General features: G+C 48.9%; 1 protein-coding gene across 1 annotated transcript; it reads right to left on the minus strand.

The window, feature by feature from the left end:
• Positions 1 to 13245: 13245 nt before the first annotated feature.
• Positions 13246 to 19232, minus strand: LOC119876281 (acrosomal protein SP-10-like). The gene is made up of 4 exons (XM_038535564.1): positions 19085 to 19232; positions 17253 to 17357; positions 14668 to 15036; positions 13246 to 13866 (listed from the first exon to the last, which is right to left on the minus strand). Exons 1-4 carry the CDS (start codon positions 19230 to 19232, stop codon positions 13742 to 13744), a joined length of 747 nt encoding a protein of 248 aa, XP_038391492.1. The 3' UTR covers positions 13246 to 13741.
• Between the last annotated feature and the right edge of the window lie 705 nt (positions 19233 to 19937).

The following is a 19937-nucleotide window of genomic DNA, read 5'->3' on the forward strand; positions in this document are numbered from 1 at the left end:
AACCCAAAGATTCCTGAGTTCAGATGAGCTGATTGTGGAACCGGTCATATTGGCCGTAGGTCACACCAACCTCAAGAAATTTCTGTGTGAGGAGGAGCCCCAGAAAACACTGCACGGTCCCTTTAGGGGATTAGATCGGGTCTCAGAAACCCAGACGGTGAGCAAAATAGATGCTTCAACTCTAAAGGCTCAAATGAGCCTCCTTCGGGCACACCTGCTGAACTTCTGCCTAAAACTATGGTCCTGGAAGCGACACCTATCTACGAGAGTGAAAAAATGTGACTACATCCTGAAACCTCGTTTTGGTAACCGTCCCGTTGAGGGACCCAAGTATGGTACTCTGCACCCATTTGGGACCAGATTTGGGCTGACGGAAATGTGGGTGGAACTGCATTGGCGGCTAAGTGTCCAACTGAACTGCTGCCAGCCTTCAGGACAGTGACAGGCCGCTGGGAAGAACTTTCCCGAATGTAAGAAAATGTAAGGAGTGCACCTTGAAGTCGGGCTTCCAGAATGAAGCAAACAGGTTGCGATACCTATTTTACTTGGCATAAGGAAGCTTCCAAAAGGCCTCAGAATTCCAAAGTCGTTTCATTGAGAGATTCCTGCAACACCCCCACGAGAAACTACAGACAGGGCTTGTTCAATCCGGCCAGCAAGTGTTGCTGTTTGTCCCACCTGTGACTACAAAGTAGGTGTTGGAGAAGACGGTGGAGGAGTGGGGTCCCCAAGTCACCTGTGCCCGCCACCTTACCTGGATAACTTTGAAACCATCCTGAAAACCTACGAATTCCACCTGAGATTTAAAGAGAGAACAGCTGGAACGCTATAGAGAGAAGGGTTTGTGCCTCTAACAAGGTAGGAAGGCGGGGGGAAAAAAATAAAGAATCCAGTGGGGACTAGGGGTGGTAGAAAGGGAGGTGGGCGGGGAGTGGGGGCCACCCGCACTGAGGGGGGCACTTGATGGGATGAGCACTGGGTGTTATTCTATATGTTGGCAAATTGAACACCAATAAAAATAAATTTATAAATAAAATAAAATCACAACATGGGAAGTGTGTAAAATGCAGAAAGACGAAAATAAACAAACCATCTGTGGTTCTACCACTTGGAGAGAAAAATAAATAAATAAAAAATAAATAAAAAGAAAAACCACTCAAAAAAAATAAGAAAAAGATAAGAAAAAAAATAAGAAAAAAAAAAATAAGGAAGAATCCAGTGGGGGAGGCCCCGCAGGAGCCGGTCAGGGGGGGCAGGAGCCCCGGCCAGGAGAGCCCCGGCCAGGAGAGCCCCGCCCCAGCGGAGCAGGGACTTTAAACATCCGCCCGGGATTCTTCCCGGAGGGAGAGGCGCCTGTAGGGAACCCGGGCAGGACCACAGGAGGGGCGGGGTGGGGGGCTCCAGGCTCCCGGGGTCACTAGGAGAGGAGGGTCCCCGGGGCGAGTGGTAAAGGGCTGGAGCCCAGGACTCGGGGTCCACGGCCGGGCCCCTGCACTCCCCCGCGGTGGGCGGAGGCCGGGAGGACACAGGACCGCGAGGATGCTCCCGCCCGGCGCCCTGAGCCGTGCAGGTCAGCGCCCGTCCCCCGCCCCCGCGGAGCATCCAGGCCCCTGCGGACTGGGAGCTGCGGGAGTTACTGCGGGAGCAGACTCCAGGGCTGCAGAGCTGGCCGCAGCCAGTGGGATTGGCCCTCCAGGTGTCACCCTGTGCCCGGGACCGAGCGGGGCCGCCAGGGAACAGGGGCCTCACGGGGTCAACAGCTCCCCCTGAGCCGTGCACCTGGCAGGGGCGGGGCAGCTCCCACAGGTGCACACACAGGAGAGTCAGCACAGCAGCCCCTCCCCCAGAAGACCCGCTGGAAGGACAGGGGAAGAGCAAGTTCTGGACCGGGCAGCGCTGGGAAGCTCCAGGGGAAGTCGAGGGATTTACAATATATAGAACCAGAGGGTGCATCACCTATTTTTTTTATATATTTTTTTCTTCCTTTTTCCAGTACAACTCGTTTTTATATCAGACCGTAAATTTCCAATTTTTTTTTCTCCTTTCCCACCTTAACTACAATATTTTACTACCTCTTCATTTTTAAGATTCTTCCTTTTTGACTTTCCTATTTCTACAATGACAGGTCCTAGATATATTTTCCACTTCTAGATTCCCTTCAATATACTCAACGTAATTTGGGGAGATATACAAGATGTTTTTTTTGTTTTGTGTGTTTGTTTGTTTTTTTTTCTCTGCCTCATTTTGTTCTACAATGGCGGAAGTTAATGGCTTCTAAAACATGACCAGTAAGCACCCAGAACCAAGTGGTATACCGTGCTGGTTCATTCTGTGAGATTCCTCATTCCCATTCTTAGCCCCCTCTTTTATCTCATTTATGTTTTGGTAGTCATTAGGGCCTTCTACAACTATTTTTGGTTTATATACATTTGGGACTGAGCATCTTCTAACATACAGAATTTAATACACTCAGAAACAACAGGATCACCCTCTAGAACCCCTCAGGTAGACTACATTCTCCCTCCACTACAACTTGGTCACCACCACCATCTCCCAGTCCCCCCCCCCCTTTTTTTCCTTCTCCTTTTCTTTTCTTTTTTTTCTTTTTTTTTTTTTATCTTCTTCTTTGGGATCCTTGGCCTTTTATTTTTTACTACTTTGTTTTAAAATTTGTTTTTCACTTTAGTGGTCCTTTTGTTTTATATCATTCTGATCTTTGTTTTCAATTTCTGGTCTCTGACCTCCGCAGAATCATCTAGGGTGAAATTTACTTAGGTTGTGGTTGATAATCTTGACTCAGCCCGCTCATACAGCCACTCTGCACTGAGCAAAATAACTAGAAAGAAGAACTCACCACAAAAGAAAGAATCAGAAACAGTACTCTCTCCCATGGAGTTACAGAATTTGGATTACAATTTGATGTCAGAAAGCCAATTCAGAAGCACAATTATAAAGCTACCGGTGGCTCTGGAAAAAAGCACAAAGGAATCAAGAGACTTCATGACTGCAGAATTTAGATCTAATCAGGCTGAAATTAAAAATCAATTAAATGAGATGCAATCCAAACTTGAGGTCCTAACGACAAGGGTTGATGAGGTAGAAGAAAGAGTGAGTGACATAGAAGACAAGTTGATGGCAAGGAAGGAAGCTGAGGGAAAAAAAGAGAAAAACAAAAAAAAACCATGAAGAAAGATTAAGGGAAATAAATGACAGCCTCAGAAGGAAAAATTTATGTATAATTGGGATTCCAGAGAGCACCAAGAGGGCCAGAGGGCCAGAAAGCATATTTGAACAAATCATAGCTGAGGACGTCCCTAATTTGGGGAGAGAAACAGGCATTCAGATCCAGGAGATAGAGAGGTCCCCCCCACAAAATCAATAAAAACTATTCAACACCTCAACATTTAATAGTGAAACTTGCAAATTCCAAAGATAAAGAGAAGATCCTTAAAGCAGCAAGAGACAAGAGATCCCTAAATTATATGGGGAGAAATATTAGATTAACAGCAGACCTCTCCGCAAGACCTGGCAGGCCAGAAAGGGCTGGCAGGATATATTCAGGGCCCTAAATGAGAAGAACATGCAGCCAAGAATACTTTATCCAGCAAGGCTCTCATTCAGAATAGAAGGAGAGATAAAGAGCTTCCAAGATAGGTAGAAACGGAAAGAATATGTGACCACCAAACCAGCTCTGCAAGAAATATTAAGGGGAGCCCTGTAAAAGAAAGAGGAAGCCCACAGAATCCACAAAAACAGGGACTGAATAGGTATTACAATGACACTAAATTCATATCTTTCGATAGTAACTCTGAATGTGAATGGGCTAAATGATCCCATCAAAAGACGCAGGGTTTCAGACTGAATAAAAAAGCAAGACCCATCTATTTGCTGTCTACAAGAGACTCATTTTATTTTTTTTAGGATTATTTATTTATTTATTCATGAGAGAGAGAGAGAGAGAGAGAGAGAGAGAGAGAGAAAGAGAAGCAGAGACACAGGCAGAGGGAGAAGCAGGCTCCATGCAGGGAGCCCAATGTTGGACTCGATCCCTGGTCTCCAGGATTACATCCTGGGCCGAAGGTGGCACTAAACTGCTGAGCCACCGGGGCTTCCCGAGACTCATTTATTTATTTATTTATTTATTTATTTATTTATTTATTTATTTATGATAGTCACAGAGAGAGAGAGAGAGGCAGAGACATAGGCAGAGGGAGAAGCAGGCTCCATGCACCGGGAGCCCGACGTGGGATTCGATCCCGGGTCTCCAGGATCACGCCCTGGGCCAAAGGCAGGCGCCAAACCACTGCGCCACCCAGGGATCCCCCGAGACTCATTTTAGACCTAAGGACACCTACAGCCTGAAAATGAAATGTTGGAGAACCATTTGCCATTCAAATGGTCCTCAAAAGAAAGCAGGGGTAGCCATCCTCATATCAGATAAATTAAAGTTTATCCCAAAGACTGTAGTAAGAGATGAAGAGGGACACTATATCATACTTCAAGGGTCTATCCAACAAGAGGACCTAACAATCATGAATATTTATGCCCCTAATGTGGGAGCTGCCAAGTATATCAATCAATAACCAAAGTAAAGACATACTTAGATAATAATACACTAATAGTAGGAGACTTCAACACAGCACTTTCTGCAAATGACAGATTTAAGCACAACATCTCCAAAGAAACAAGAGCTTTAAATGATACACTGGACCACATGGATTTCACCCTCACAGACATATACAGAAGTTTACATCTGAACACAACTGAATACACATTCTAAGTGCACATGGAACTTTCTCCAGAATAGACCACATACTGGGTCACAAATCAGGTCTCAACCGATACCAAAAGATTGGGATTCTCCCCTGCATATTTTCAGACTATAATGCTTTGAAACTAGAACTCAATCACAAGAGGAAATTTGGAAGAAACTTAAACACATGGAGGTTAAAGAGCACCCTGCTAAAAGATGAATGGGGCAACCAGGAATTTAGAGAATTAAAAAGATTCATGGAAACTAATGAAAATGAAGATACAACCATTCAAAATCTTTGAGATACAGCAAAAGCAGTCCTAAGAGGGAAATACATCACAATACAAGCATCTCTCAAAGAATTGGAAAGAACTCAAATACACAAGCTAACCTTGCACCTAAAGGAACTGGCAAAAGAACTGCAAATAAAACCTAACCAAGCAGGGATCCCTGGGTGGCGCAGCGGTTTGGCGCCTGCCTTTGGCCCAGGGCGCGATCCTGGAGACCCGGGATCGAATCCCACGTCGGGCTCCCGGTGCATGGAGCCTGCTTCTCCCTCTGCCTGTGTCTCTGCCTCTCTGTCTCTCTCTGTGTGACTATCATGAATAAATAAATAAAATCTTTAAAAAAAAAAAAAAAACCTAACCAAGCAGAAGAGAGTTAATAAAGATTCAAACAATAAATAAATAAATAATAAAGATTCAAGCAGAACTCAATGAAATAGAGACTAGAAGAACTGTAGAACAGATCAGCAAAACCAGGAGTTGGTTCTTTGAAAGAATTAATAAGATAGGTAAACCATTAGCCAGCCTTATTAAAAAGAAGAGATAAAAGACTCAAATTAATAAAATCATGAATGAAAAAGGGGAGATCACAACCAATACCAAGGAAATACAAACGATTTTAAAAACATATTATGAGCAGCTATACATCAATAAATTAGGCAATCTAGAAGAAAAGAATGCATTTCTGGAAAACCACAAACTGCCAAAACTGGAACAGTAAGAAATAGAAAACCTAAACAGGCCAATAACCAGGGAGGAAATTGAAGCAGTCATCCAAAACCTCCCAAGACACGAAAGTCCAGGACCAGATGGCTTCCCAGGGGGAATTCTATCAAACGTTTAAAGAACGTTTAAACAATACCTATTCTACTAAAACTGTTCCGAAAGATAGAAAGGGCTGGAGTACTTCCAAACTCGTTCTATGAGGCCAGCATCACCTTGATTCCAAAACCAGACAAAGACCCCACCAAAAAGGAGAATTACAGACCAATATCCCTGATGAACACAGATGCAAAAATTCTCAACAAGATACTAGCCAATAGGATCCAACAGTACATTAGGAAGATTATTCACCAAGGCCAAGTGGGATTTGTCCCCCAGATGCAAGGCTGGTTCAACACTCATAAAGCAATCAACGTGATAGATCACATCAACAAGAGAAAAAACAAGAACAATATAATCCTCTCAATAGATGCAGAGAAAGCATTTGACAAAATACGGCATCCATTCCTGATCAAAACTCTTCAGAGTGTAGGGATAGAGGGAACATTCCTCAGCATCTTAAAAGCCACCTAGGAAAAGCCCACAGCAAATATCATTCTCAGTGAGGAAACACTGGGAGCCTTTCCCCTAAGATCAGGAACAAGACAGGGATGTCCACTCTCACCACTGCTATTCAACATAGTACTAGAAGTCCTAGCCTCAGCAATCAGACTGCAAAAAGAAATAAAACGCATTCGAATTGGCAAAGAAGAGGTCAAACGCTCCCTCTTCGCCGATAACATGATACTGTACCTAGAAAATCCAAAAGTCTCCACCCCAAGATTGCTAGAACTCATACAGCAATTCGGCAGTGTGGCAGGATACAAAATCAATGCCCAGAAATCAGGGGCATTTCTACACACTAACAATGAGACTGAAGAAAGAGAAATTAAGGAATCAATCCCATTTACAATTGCACCCAAAAGCATAAGATACGTAGGAATAAACCTAACCAAAGAGGTAAAAGTTCTACACCCTAAAAATTATAGAACACTTCTGAAAGAAATTGAGGAAGACAAAGAGATGGAAAAATATTCCATGCTCATGGATTGGAAGAATTAATATTGTGAAAATGTCAATGCTACCCAGGGCAATTTACACATTTAATGCAATCCCTATCAAAATACCATGGACTTTCTTCAGAGAGTTGGAACAAATAATCTTAAGATTTGTGTGGAATCAGAAAAGACCCCAAATAGCCAGGGGAATATTGGAAAAAAAAAAAAAAAAAAACAGACCTGGATGCATCACAATGCCGGATTTCAGGTTGTACTACAATGCTGTGATCATCAAGACAGTGTGGTACTGGCAAAAAAAAAAAAAAAAAAAAAAGACACATAGATCAATGGAACAGAATAGAGTATCCAGCAATGGGCCCTCAGCTCTATAGTCAGCTAACATTCGACAAAGCAGGAAAGACTATCCACTGGAAAAAGGACAGTCTCGGGGCAGCCCCGGTGGCGCAGCGGTTTGGCGCCGCCTGCGGCCCAGGGCGTGATCCTGGAGACCCTGGATCGAGTCCCCGCGTCGGGCTCTCTGTATGATGCCTGCTTCTCCCTCTGCCTGTGTCTCTGCCTCTCTCTGTCTCTATGAATAAATAAATAAAACCTTTAAAAAAAAAAAAAGAAAAAGGACAGTCTCTTCAATAAATGGTGCAGGGAAAATTGGACATCCACATGCAGAAGAATGAAACTGGACCATTCTCTTGCACCATACACAAAGATAAACTCAAAATGGATGAAAGATCTAAATGTGAGACAACATTCCATCAAAATCCTAGAGGAGAACACAGGCAACACCCTTTTTGAACTTGGCCACAGCAACTTCTTGCAATATACATCCATGAAGGCAAGAGAAACAAAAGCAAAAATGAACTATTGGGACTTCATCAAGATAAGAAGCTTCTGCACAGCAAAAGAAACAGTCAACAAAACTAAAAGACAACCTACAGAATGGGAGAAGATACTTGCAAATGACTTATCAGATAAAAGGCTAGTGTCCAAGCTCTATAAAGAGCTCTATTAAACTCAACACCCAAGAAACAAAAAATCCAATCATGAAATGGGCAGAAGACATGAACAGAAACTTCACCAAAGAAGACATAGACATGGCCAACAAGCACATGAGAAAATGCTCTGCATCACTTGCCATCAGGAAAATACAAATCAAAACCACAATGAGATACCACCTCACACCAGTGAGAATGGGGAACATTAACAAGACAGGAAACAACAAATGTTGGAGAGGATGTGGAGAAACTGCTGGTGGGAATGTGAACTGGTGCAGCCCCTCTGGGAAACTGTGTGGAGGTTCCTCAAAGAGTTAAAAATAGACCTGCCCTACGACCCAGCAATTGCACTGCTGGGGATTTACCCCAAAGATACAGATGCAGTGAAACGCCGGGACACCTGCACCCCAATGTTTCTAGCACCAATGTCCACGATAGCCAAACTGTGGAAGGAGCCTCGGTGTCCATCGAAAGATGAATGGATAAAGAAGATGTGGTTTATGTACACAATGGAATATTACTCAGCCATTAGAAATGACAAATACCCACCATTTGCTTCGATGTGGATGGAACTGGAGGGTATTATGCTGAGTGAAGTAAGTCAATCAGAGAAGGACAAACATTATATGGTCTCACTCATATGGGAGATATAAAAAATAGTGAAAGGGATTATAGGGGAAAGGGGAGAAAATGAGTGGGAAATATCAGTGAGGGAGACAGCACATGAAAGACTCCTAACTCTGGGAAACGAACAAGGGGTGGTGGTAAGGGAGGTGGGCGGGGGGATGGGGTGACTGGGTGATGGGCACTGAGGGGGGCACTTGACCGGATGAGCACTAGGTGTTATACTATATGTTGGCAAACCTAACTCCAATAAAAAATATATATATTAAAAAAGAACTACAAAGTACGTCTGTGATCAGAAATTGGCCAGATTGCAGAGCCTGATAGCAGTAAAAAAAGTTGAAGCAGAAAGAAAGTATGTGTCCTCCCCTCAACTAAATTGGAGCCAGGTACCCGCAGGATCAGGAATGCCTCCCCAACCTTCCTGGGGCATTTACTGAAAAAGAGAATGTAGCTACAGGGTGAGCCCACCTACGAGAACATTGAAGCTGCAACGCAATTCCTGGAGCAACTGAGAGTCCCTGGCCTCCTCTTACAAATCTTTGCAGCCCTGGAATGCAGCTCTGGAGGCAAGCCTAAGTTGCATATTACATGATGCCATTTTAGCACTTGGCCGGCCAACGTCCCCTGTTTACCCCAAAGGGCTGGGAATCTGCGCTCTCGCTTGGGGCCCTGAGACGTCAATGTCATAAATGTCACAGGACAAACTTCAAGGAGGAGATTACACCATAAGTCGGAACTCCTTCTGGAACCTGGGCAACCGGGCAACCCTGAAGAGGGAGTGTGTGGTCTCTGTTTCGTCTGTCTGTGGGTCTGTACACCTGTGTTGTGGATGCCGGTATTTGCTGCCTCCACATGGAATCACCAAAGTTCATTCTCCAAGAACACACGGGAGGGACGTGAAGAAAATCCAGCACTTACCCGAATTAAGACTTGGTAGAAATCCTCAGGGTGATCATGGGAACCGACCCCACGACTTTTCAGGTTCATGTGCTCTGGGATCATCTTTGGCAAAGAAAAGGTAGTTTCCGTTTGGTTGGATGGAAACAGGCCCGTCTTCAGACTTACCCGCGTTAACTACCACGCAGATGGTCAGACAGGCTCATGTTCTCTCTCAGGTGATTTGTCAGTATTGAGAACAGCCTGGAATGATGGCCGGCTTGTCTCAGGCCTCATGAAGTTGTTGTAGTGGCCTAACAGAACTACTAAGAACAAGGAAGTTCAATAGATAGAGAGAGCACAGGGCGCCAGGGTGGCTCGGCTGGTTAAGAGTCTGCCTTGGGCTCAGGTCATGGTCCTGGGGTCCTGGGATTCAGCAAGTGTCAGGCTCCCGGCTCAGGGGGAGGCCCAGGCATCGGACCCGTGACCCTGCAGGTGCTCGGCAGCCCCGGGCAGGGGCCCAAGGTGGACGGCGCAGCCCTGAGGAGGGCCCCCGCTCTGGCCCCCGGAACCTCTTCCATCTCATTCCCAGTCGGCCAGCCCCCCCACTCCTCGCTGTCCCTCTCGTTTCCTGGAACCCACCACACCGATTTTCTCTCACAGCCCCTGCACTTGCCCCTCTATCTTCCTGGAACCAGTTCCCCAACTTCTCCCAGGTGTTGAAAGGGCCAGCCTTTCCTTCTCCCTTTAATTTGCCCACGTGTGTGAGTGTGAGTGACCCCCCGAGAGAGCCTCTCTGGCCGCCCCGGGTGAAGGGACAGCCCTACTGGCCCCCACCTGCCAGCTCTGTGTCCTCGGGCCACAATCTTCCTGTCACCAGGATCTGAGATCATCTCCCTCCCGTGTCCTTTGTCAGCCGCTTCCCCCATTTCTTTGCGGCCTTGAGGACATAAGTGCCATGCATGTTTCATTCCTCCCTCCTGTCACTCTGTCCCTGACATCGGGGACAGCCTGGCACACAGCAGGTGCTCAGGGGGTGTTGAGTGAAGGCAGGGACCAGCTGCTGCCCTCTTAAGGTTGGAGAAGAGAGAGAGCTGGGGCTTGGGCCAGACGTTGGCAGTGACACCTGCGGCTCCCTCCGCCCTCCTTCCTTCTCCTTTCCTGAGTCCTCCCTGACTTACCCCCCCTCCTCCCTCTGATCTCATCCTACCCTCCTCCATCCCTGGGAGTCGAGGGGGATCTTGTCTGTGCTCCTCCCAGGTATGAGCCAAGCACCCAGAAATCCCCTGCTAGACAGAGCTGTGCCTTCCGGGTGGCAAGCCATAGTCTGCCCACCCACCCCCACAGCCCCAGGAAGGAGGAGAAGCCTCTGACTCACTATGGGGCCAGACGCCTGCCCAGCACCCACACCAGGTGAACAGGGGGCCAGGCTGAGTGCGTGTCCTCACCCCAGAGGCTGCCTGCAGGGGGCGGCCTTGCTCACTGCGTCCTGACCCTGTGAGAGGTTTAAACTCCTCCTCCTGCCCCCACCCGAATCCTCAGGTCCCTGAGTTCACGTGTGAGGATGGAGAGGGCCCAGGGATAAGGTCACCTGCTGCCACCAGGATGGAGCAGAGCAGAAGCATCACAGCTGAAGCTGGAGGAGCCTGAGATGCTGACCGCCAAGGGACACGCAGGTAGGGACACCTCCGGAAGGCTCCCTAAGTGAGGCTCACGATGGGCCTCTGGACAAGCTCTCCAGCTGTCACAGGTGTGAGTCAGGCAGCCACAAACACGACAGAGGTGGCCACATGGCCATTGTCTGTGTTTTCTTCCCTTGTCCTTTTTGGGTTTTGTGGTTGTCGTTTTGAGGAAGCAGAAACCCTGGACATAAAGGCACAGCTAACACTAAACTGTTTCTCCATCTCTCTTTGTTGGTTTGTTGAGTGCTGCTAAGGGCTACACTTGGAATGGGCAGCCCTTTGCTTTGGTAAAGTCATTCCCCAGATGAGAAAATTCATCCCTGATATCTTTTTTTTTAATTTTTATTTATTTATGATAGTCACACAGAGAGAGAGAAAGAGAGGCAGAGACACAGGCAGAGGGAGGAGCAGGCTCCATGCACCGGGAGCCCGATGTGGGATTCGATCCCGGGTCTCCAGGATCGCGCCCTGGGCCAAAGGCAGGTGCCAAACCGCTGTGCCACCCAGGGATCTCTCGTCCCTGATATCTAATAAGGAATTCCCAGGAAAGAGAACTCATTGGCTCCACTGGGTCAAGTGTGTCCACCACTGTCACAGTCAATTCAGACCAGAGGAGGGAATCTTGTAAGCGTCACATGGTATGGCCTTTGAGGTTGCGTGTCTACACCCGCTCTTCCACCTAGCCCATGGCAAGCTGTGAGTCTAGCCGTGACCCATGAACACAGAGGCAGCGAGAGCCAGCCTGAGACCATCACCAGCTGATAACCAAAGTTATAACCGAGTCTTTCTCAGAGGAGGAAAACTTTATGAGGAAATGAATCTCCCAGTGGATGAGAAAACTGCCTCCACAGCAGGCCCGGGGACCTCAGGATGTGTGCACTTGGCTTCAGAGTGTGCGCAGCATCTACCAAGGACGCACGGGGACCCGAGTCCGTGTTGTGCCCGGTGCCCTCGCTAAGCCTGACAAAGACGAGGGGGCACAGCTAATGACTCTGGCACAGCTCCATTCCCGGCTTCAAAAGTCATGGCTTCTGTTCCTGTGCTCAGATGAGCCCTGGGAGAGGGAGTCTGGGGGACGTGCCGGGGTCCTAATGACGCAGGAAGCCGGAGAGACAGCAGTGAGACTTCTGATTCCGTCCAGCCCTCAGCCCTCACGGATGGGTTTGAGTTGGAAGGGTCCAGAAGCCGCCACCCCAAAATACGTCATGTGACATAGGATCATTTTGAGCTGGAAGTCACTTCTAAGAAACAAGGAAAACCCTCTGGCCTCCCTGTCTCCTCAGGGCCGCAGCTCTAGACTCCAGCCCTGAGGAATCTCCCAACAGTCCGGACTAAGTAGGCTTTCCGTTCCTTCCTCCGTGTGTTTACCTTCCCCCCATAATTCGCCAGCCCTGAAAGTATCAACCCCCTTTCTTTCATTTTGTCTCTTCTGTACGAAATGCTGCTTCTTTGCTAAGATGCTACAGAAGCGTGGTTGTGATCACTCACTTTCTCATCCCTGGTGACTCCCACGCAGGGGGGTGACCGATGCTGGCGTCAACGCGCTCTGTTTGGCTTTCCTCTTCCTCACCTGCCTTCTCCCAGTTTCTACCAGTGCCTCTCCCGAGGGCTGGCTGCTTGGGGAGAATGAGGACATGACACCACTGACAGCCATACAGGGGGTCACTGTCGCCGGGGGTGGGGGAGACACAGCAAGAGAGCCCTGAGACCCCCCCGGAGCACCCTGGGTGCCTCAGACAGGCTCAAGAGACACGCTGGGCTCCAGCCTCCATGTGGGGGAGACGGAGAGGGTGAGGGTGGGATATCTGGTCAGGTTCTACATGTATGAGCGTATGGTGCTCCCTAGTCCTCGTTTGCTGGGTCATTCTTTCCCTTGTAAACAGAGGCCAAATGTGGGTGCAGGTCAAGGGTCCTGAACAGTCGGGGGTGGGGTGGGGTGGGGGTGGGGGAAGGAACCAGACTCTATCCACCATGTTCATCAGGGCATCTGAATTTTCTCTCGGGCACACCAGATTGCACGGCAGGTGGCAAGATTACATTTCTTACAAATTGTTTGGAGTCAAGTAATAGTGGAATGCGGGCAGAAATTATGTACATACACCGCTTTGAGTTCCGGCCACAAAAGCCCCAGTGTGACTCCCCACGGTGGAGACCTCGGAGGCCATGTTAGAGACGGCGGCCTAAAAAGTTCAGAGGAGCTGGGTTGTCTAAATAATCACCACCACCTCATTGAACTGTGAAACGCGTTAGCAGTCATTTATTATTATTACTGTTTTAAGACATCAACATTTCAGAGATTCTTGTTACAGCAGCTCACCACCACCTAAGACATCATTTACAGCCAACTCATTGCCTATGCTTTTGAGCTTCTGAGGACTCTCCCTCTTCCTTCAGTTGGCTGCCTCCAGAACACCCAGAATCACAGACCCCACAGTATCCCACAGACCCTGCCTTTTTAAAGTGAAAATCAATGTGACTCGTCATTAGGATTTTGAAAGGAAGAAATCATGCTTGGACCTACTGGTGCCCACCACTCTTCACCCAGGTTGGATGTTAAAGACTCTCCCGGTGACATCTCACAATGAGGCAAAGAGAAGGGTGACTGGGCCTAGCACACAACTAGCAGGTTGTGTCAGGTCCCCTCTGGGGAACCTGTGGTCAGCGCACAGTAGTTGTAAAGATCGTGAGAGTTGAAAAGTGTGTTGAATCAGCCTCCTCTAGCAGGTTAGGGCGAAGCTGGGCCCCATCTTTAGAACTTGTTGCAGAAAGATGAGTCATTGCAACATTTCTCCTCCAAATTAACATCCGTACTAAAGATCGTCATAGGGGAACACACGCTGCTACAACCTTGGTATCCGTACGAAAGGATGTTATCTGCAGAGAGGCAGAGAAGGGGGCAAGTGAGACCCCAAAACCTGGGTTTCAAGACCCATGGCTGTGGGGTCCAGCAGGTCCTGGCAAGCAGTGCTTAATCAATATTGCTGAATGGATCAGTGATAGTTGTATCAACAAATTAATCAAGGAATGAGAGAAGCTGGAACCTTCCATCAAGAACTGCTAGCTCTGGTAGGGAGAAGTATCTGCCTCTCCGGATTGAGAAATTTGAGATAGGGCCCCCTAGTGGGTTCTCACAGGATAGCTGGAGGGGCTCTGTGTCCTAGGGTTCCCTCCCCACACAGGAGAGGGCAGGAAGGGGTGAATAGGAATTGCCCATATCACCTTCCCCAACCCTCTCTCCCCACCTCTACCCTGTGGCTCCCCCAAACACTACAACACTCAGGTCCCACTCAGTGGGATTTTATTTTTTTTATTTTTTTTTTCAGTGGGATTTTAGCAGCCCTTCCTGTCACCCCAGGAGCTAACAGGAGATCCTATCTTCTTCTTTTGCAGGTACCTGCCCCGTTAAGAGCCATTGGCAGCCAAGTACCAGAACCAGATGATGCAGATTCACACATTTAGTTGAAAAAAGACAACCAACCCCTACCTATACTGGTGCTGCTGCCAGGGTTCCTATGGCTCCAATTCCCTGGGTCCAGGAGTCACCTTGCCTTGTCCTGGGGCCCCCAGCTCCACGTGGTCCCATGGGGGACTCATACCCCTCCCAACCCTGCATGCCCACTCCTAGCACCCAACTTCAGGCTAAGGTCACCCAGGACACTCCACAGGCCCACCTACCTTTATAGACCTTCCTCAGAAAGCATTGCTGGTTGCCTTCAGCCTGGCAGGTACTTTTCCCATCCTCGCAAACCCCATTGGCATTGACTTGTTTACACTGGAAACATTGCAGAGCTGGAAAGAGAAAATGAGCATCCTGAGGCTCTCTGGGCCCTGCGTTCCCACGGGTCAGGAGCGAGCACACCCTCTGGGCGACTCCCAGCCTGGACAGTGGCCGGTTCCCAGGCCCGATGACGTGGCTGAAAGCTGGGGATTTCTGGGTGCTTGGCTCATACCTGGGAGGAGCACAAACAAGATCCCCCTCGACTCCCAGGGATGGAGGAGGGTAGGATGAGATCAGAGGGAGGAGGGGGGGTAAGTCAGGGAGGACTCAGGAAAGGAGAAGGAAGGAGGGCGGAGGGAGCCGCAGGTGTCACTGCCAACGTCTGGCCCAAGCCCCAGCTCTCTCTCTTCTCCAACCTTAAGAGGGCAGCAGCTGGCCCCTGCCTTCACTCAACACCCCCTGAGCACCTGCTGTGTGCCAGGCTGTCCCCGATGTCAGGGACAGAGTGACAGGAGGGAGGAATGAAACATGCATGGCACTTATGTCCTCAAGGCCGCAAAGAAATGGGGGAAGCGGCTGACAAAGGACACGGGAGGGAGATGATCTCAGGTCCTGGTGACAGAGGAAGATTGTGGCCCGAGGACACAGAGCTGGCAGGTGGGGGCCAGTAGGGCTGTCCCTTCACCCGGGGCGGCCAGAGAGGCTCTCTCGGGGGGTCACTCACACTCACACGTGAGCAAATTAAAGGGAGAAGGAAAGGCTGGCCCTTTCAACACCTGGGAGAAGTTGGGGAACTGGTTCCAGGCAGATAGAGGGGCAAGTGCAGGGGCTGTGAGAGAAAATCGGTGTGGCGGGTTCCAGGAACGAGAGGGACAGCCGAGGAGTGGGGCCGCTGGTCGACTGGGAATGAGATGGAAGAGGTTCCGGGGGCCAGAGCGGGGGCCCTCCTCAGGGCTGCGCCGTCCACCTTGGGCCCCTGCCCTGGGGCTGCCGAGCACCTGCAGGGTCACGGGTCCGATGCCTGGGCCCTAGGATTTTGGGCAACTGTCAAAGGACTCTTCCTTGGGCTTCTTTTTCTTCTTGTTATTTTCATCCTGTTTTGCTGTTTTTCCCAATGTCTCAGTGCCTGGTGCCAAAACTCCTCCCCTGCCCCCCATCAAGGCCACAGCTGACCCTCCCCACCCGAGGGGACACCCGCATGTTACCCACTCGTGACACAGCTGCTCGGCCTTCCTTGACTGCGGGGCTCCTACTAAATCCTCAGCGGGGCCCCCGGGACCCCCAGGTAGGGGCCTCTCTGCACCTGCTTCAGCAGGAGGAAGCTACAGAAGAGGAGCCCCTCTGCGCACAGCAACCTCAAAGATTTAAGGGTCAAAGCTGTCAGAGGGGGAGGTGATGGGAGAAGGAAGCAGGCAGCGGACTCTGCTGAGGCTCACTGTCCCCAGGCCTAGCTCTCGAGGCTCACAGAGGGTAACTCTCCTGCAGCTCCTCGAGGCCTCCTTCACTGTGTGACCGCAGCACCCCGGCTCTCTCTAGCGTGACTTCCCTCCCACAACCCTTACCCCCCTCCAGGTATAGGTTAGCAATCACCTTGCAAACACACAGCTTGCTGCTCCCCATCTGAAGGGTCTCCTGACCACTGTTTTAGGGTAAGAGCAGCCCTGCCTTAACCGCAGTAGCCCCCCACTGGGGTCTGGAGATCCCACTTGTAAGGAGCACAAGTTCCTTGGAGACAGAAGCTGACCCTAACCCCCACTAACTAAAAAGTATATAATCAGTCACTCCTCACAACACCCCCTGCAGCTCTTTCTGCCCGTGGGGCCTGTCCCTGGGTTTTAATAAAAGCACCCTTTCTGCACGCAAAAAAAGAGAAACGCACAAATGCACAAAAAAAAACAAAAAAACCCAAAGAGATGGGCCATGAGTGATTTCAAACACATAGGCAAAAAAATTCTTTTGCTTCCTGATGAGTAAGTGTAACATCGATGACATGCAATGGATACTATTTTAGATATATCAGGGTAAATAAAATACATTATAAAAGTTAATGCTACACCTTTCTTATTTTTCGAATGTATCTACTCAGAAACTCAAAACGCCATCTGTAGCTGGCTTTATATTTTAACTGGACAGGACAGTTTCAGCCGCCATAGGAATTGAGATTTTACTCGAGAGAGAAGGCCACTGGAGGTTTAAAAATGAGTGAGGGACGCCTGGGTGGCTCAGCGGTTAGGCTCTGCGTTAGGCTCAGGGCGTGATCCTGAGGTCCCAGGATCAAGTCCCACATCAGGCTCCATGCAGGGAGCCTGCTTCTCCCCCTGCCTGTGTCTCTGCCTCTCTCTCTCTCTCTCTCTCATAAGTAAATAAAATCTTTTAAAAAATAAATAAATAAAAATAAAAATGAGTGACACGCACTGGTTTCTGTGTTGCAAGCTGCCTCTGGCCGCTGTGCAGACGATGGGCTTTTAAGAAGGAGAGAATGCAAGAGGCCCAGGGGAGAGATGGCACTGCAGTCGGCCTCATCTGCCTCCCCCTGCCTCACAGCCTGATTCACCCGCACAGGCTGTGGGCTGCTCTTGCACACACCTGCGACTCTGACTGGGGCCCACGGGGCACACTCGCCTTGCAACACCCGTATGCTGGGGTCCTACAGAGTCAAAGCCCCTGGAGGTAGCCCTCTCCCAAGAGCAAGTGGGGAGTTGGTGCATAAGTACACCGACTGAGATGGGACGGCTTGCGGCCTTCTCAACGCTGAGCTCCAGAATGTCCCAGTGGGACTGAGCCCCGGGCTTCGGGTGCCCACCTGGCATCTAGCTCAAGGATGCCTCCTTCACCTGCTCCTTCCTTCAGTGTCTCGCTTCCTCACTCCCTTGCTGGAGTTTCCTGGGACCCCTGTCCAATCAAATTATTTCTACTCAGATCTGTCCCTCAGATCCAGCTTCTGGAGGAACACAGGGCAGGAGGATGAATTTTTATTTAGATCAAATGAGTGTTTTCTCAATTAACTTGCCATATTTGGTATTCTGAGCCTTCTAGTGCACATACCCTAAGAGAAACCTGGACTACTTCTATGCTGATTCCACTGGCAGATGGAGAATGTTATAAACAAATCATATCAGCGGCCAGTTAATGCCAACAATCATTTCATTCTTCACTCAATCCATGGAATCAAGTAAAAGCTGTGGACACATATTCCGTAGATGGTAAAACATCTGACTTTTTGTGAATGCTGTTGTAAATTCAGTGTCAAAGTTCACACCGAACATAAAATCATTTCTTTTGTGGTGATAGTATAACTGCAGAACAAAATGATTATATCCTGTGTTCCAACAATTGTACAACACAACCCCTACACACACACTATACAACTACAGGGCATGTAGAAATGACTTTTTGCTAATTAAGTATGTACACACACACAGGTAGGATAACTGAATTACAAAAGTTTTCATTGAAGGTGATGAGGAACCTACATTGCTCTCAGCAAGCTTTGCTGGAAATGGTTAAGCTTCAGAAGAATTTTTTTTAAAGATTTTATCCATTTATTCATGAGAGACCCACAGAGAGAGGCAGAGACACAGGCAGAAGGAGAAGCAGGCTCCCTGCAGGGACCCTGATGGGGGATTTGATTCCAGGACCCCGGGATCACGCTCTGAGCCAAAGGCAGATGCTCAACCACTGAGCCACCCAGGCACCAAAGCTTCAGAAGAGTTAATTTATGATTCAATCTAAGTGTCCACAACGGCATGGCACCCTAAATTCAGTTGCTGTTAATAAAGTGTCTGACTGCGTTTTTGGATGTTTGACAAGTGACAGATCTTGTCGCATCCCTTCTGCCCCACATCTGGGCCCTGGTGCTCCTGCAATTGGCATGGGCGGGAGGTTCAAAACATTCAGACCCTCACCGCAGGCAGGAACACGCCCCTGGCCCTCTCCCAACCACCATGTACCTCCCGAGCCAGTCTCCCTTCCCTGCTCCTCAGTCCATTGAGACACCAATTGGACGCAAGTCTTGCTTTTCCAAGAAAGCCTCAGCAGGTAAGAGGAAAACCTTCTCATTTCTTCTGGGTGCAGATGTGGCATTGTGGGTCCAGACATCGGAACCACCTTTGGGGTGGGGGCCACCCTGATCCCACAGGATAACCCAACAGCAGAAATGTTAAAGTGCAACAGAGAGTACCAACACATATCAGCCTGAAAAGTGTCTAAGTACATGATGCTGTGGGGACAAAAGTTACAAGCACGAAGACACTGAAATGTGTCCCTAGAAAAATAGGATGTCCCGGTTAAAGAATAACCCACGCGGTCATCTTACCTGTTGGGGACAAGTCAGGACAAGGCAGGTAGATCTAGAGTCAGGGAGAGAAGTCCCACCTGGAGCTGGAAAGCACCACTCCCCCAGATCCCGGATCCTCGTCAGTCCCCACTGCCCTCCACTGCTCCCCAGCGCCTCACCTTGGAGCAGGTCCAGCTGTGAGCACAGGATGAGCAGCAGGTGCAGCAGCAGCAGGCAGCGACCCATCTCCGCGTTTGGTCCCGGCCTCAAAGATTGGCAGAAGCGGGCCGAGGTGCAGGTATCTGGAGCCGGTGAGAATCGAGGCTTTATGAGTGCGGGCTGGAGGAGCAGCCAATGGCAGCCCAGCGAAGGCTCATTTCCCCAGGATACAGTGAGGACAGATGAGGACAGAACACCTGAGGAGCCCTGCCTTCCCCCAGTGATCCTGGCCACGCTCACCCCACTGACACGACCCCAAGGGAGCCAACTCAAATAAGAAGGCATCGCTAGTGTATCTCAATTTCCCAGTCAAAAATGGAATAATAAAGCCGGACTTACATAACTGAAGATGTGAGATTCAACTGAATTAGGAAACGTGTCCCCACGTAAAGAAGTTTGTCCTGTCCAAGGGACGGACCATTGAAGAATGGTGTCAATAAACACACCCGCCCTGTTGAAGATGCTCTCCTATTCAATAAACACATGCTTAGACTTTTGAAAAAAATGCGAGGCCAGCACACAACAGAACACAGTAGGTTTTGGTGGTGGTGTTGTCTCAGGTCTTAGAAATGAAACACACCTGCTTTGCTTTGTCACGTTTGAGCCCAACAGGAGCAGAGGAAGGCATTTCCCCCAAAATCTTGACAGGCTCTGCTGCAGGTAACCCATAGTTGGTTTTCGTTTTTAGCTTTTTTTAATCTCACCGTTCCCTTTTTAAGTAACCTTTTCTTT

Source organism: Canis lupus, chromosome 5, assembly GCF_011100685.1.
Source record: "Canis lupus familiaris isolate Mischka breed German Shepherd chromosome 5, alternate assembly UU_Cfam_GSD_1.0, whole genome shotgun sequence".
NCBI lineage: Eukaryota > Metazoa > Chordata > Mammalia > Carnivora > Canidae > Canis > Canis lupus.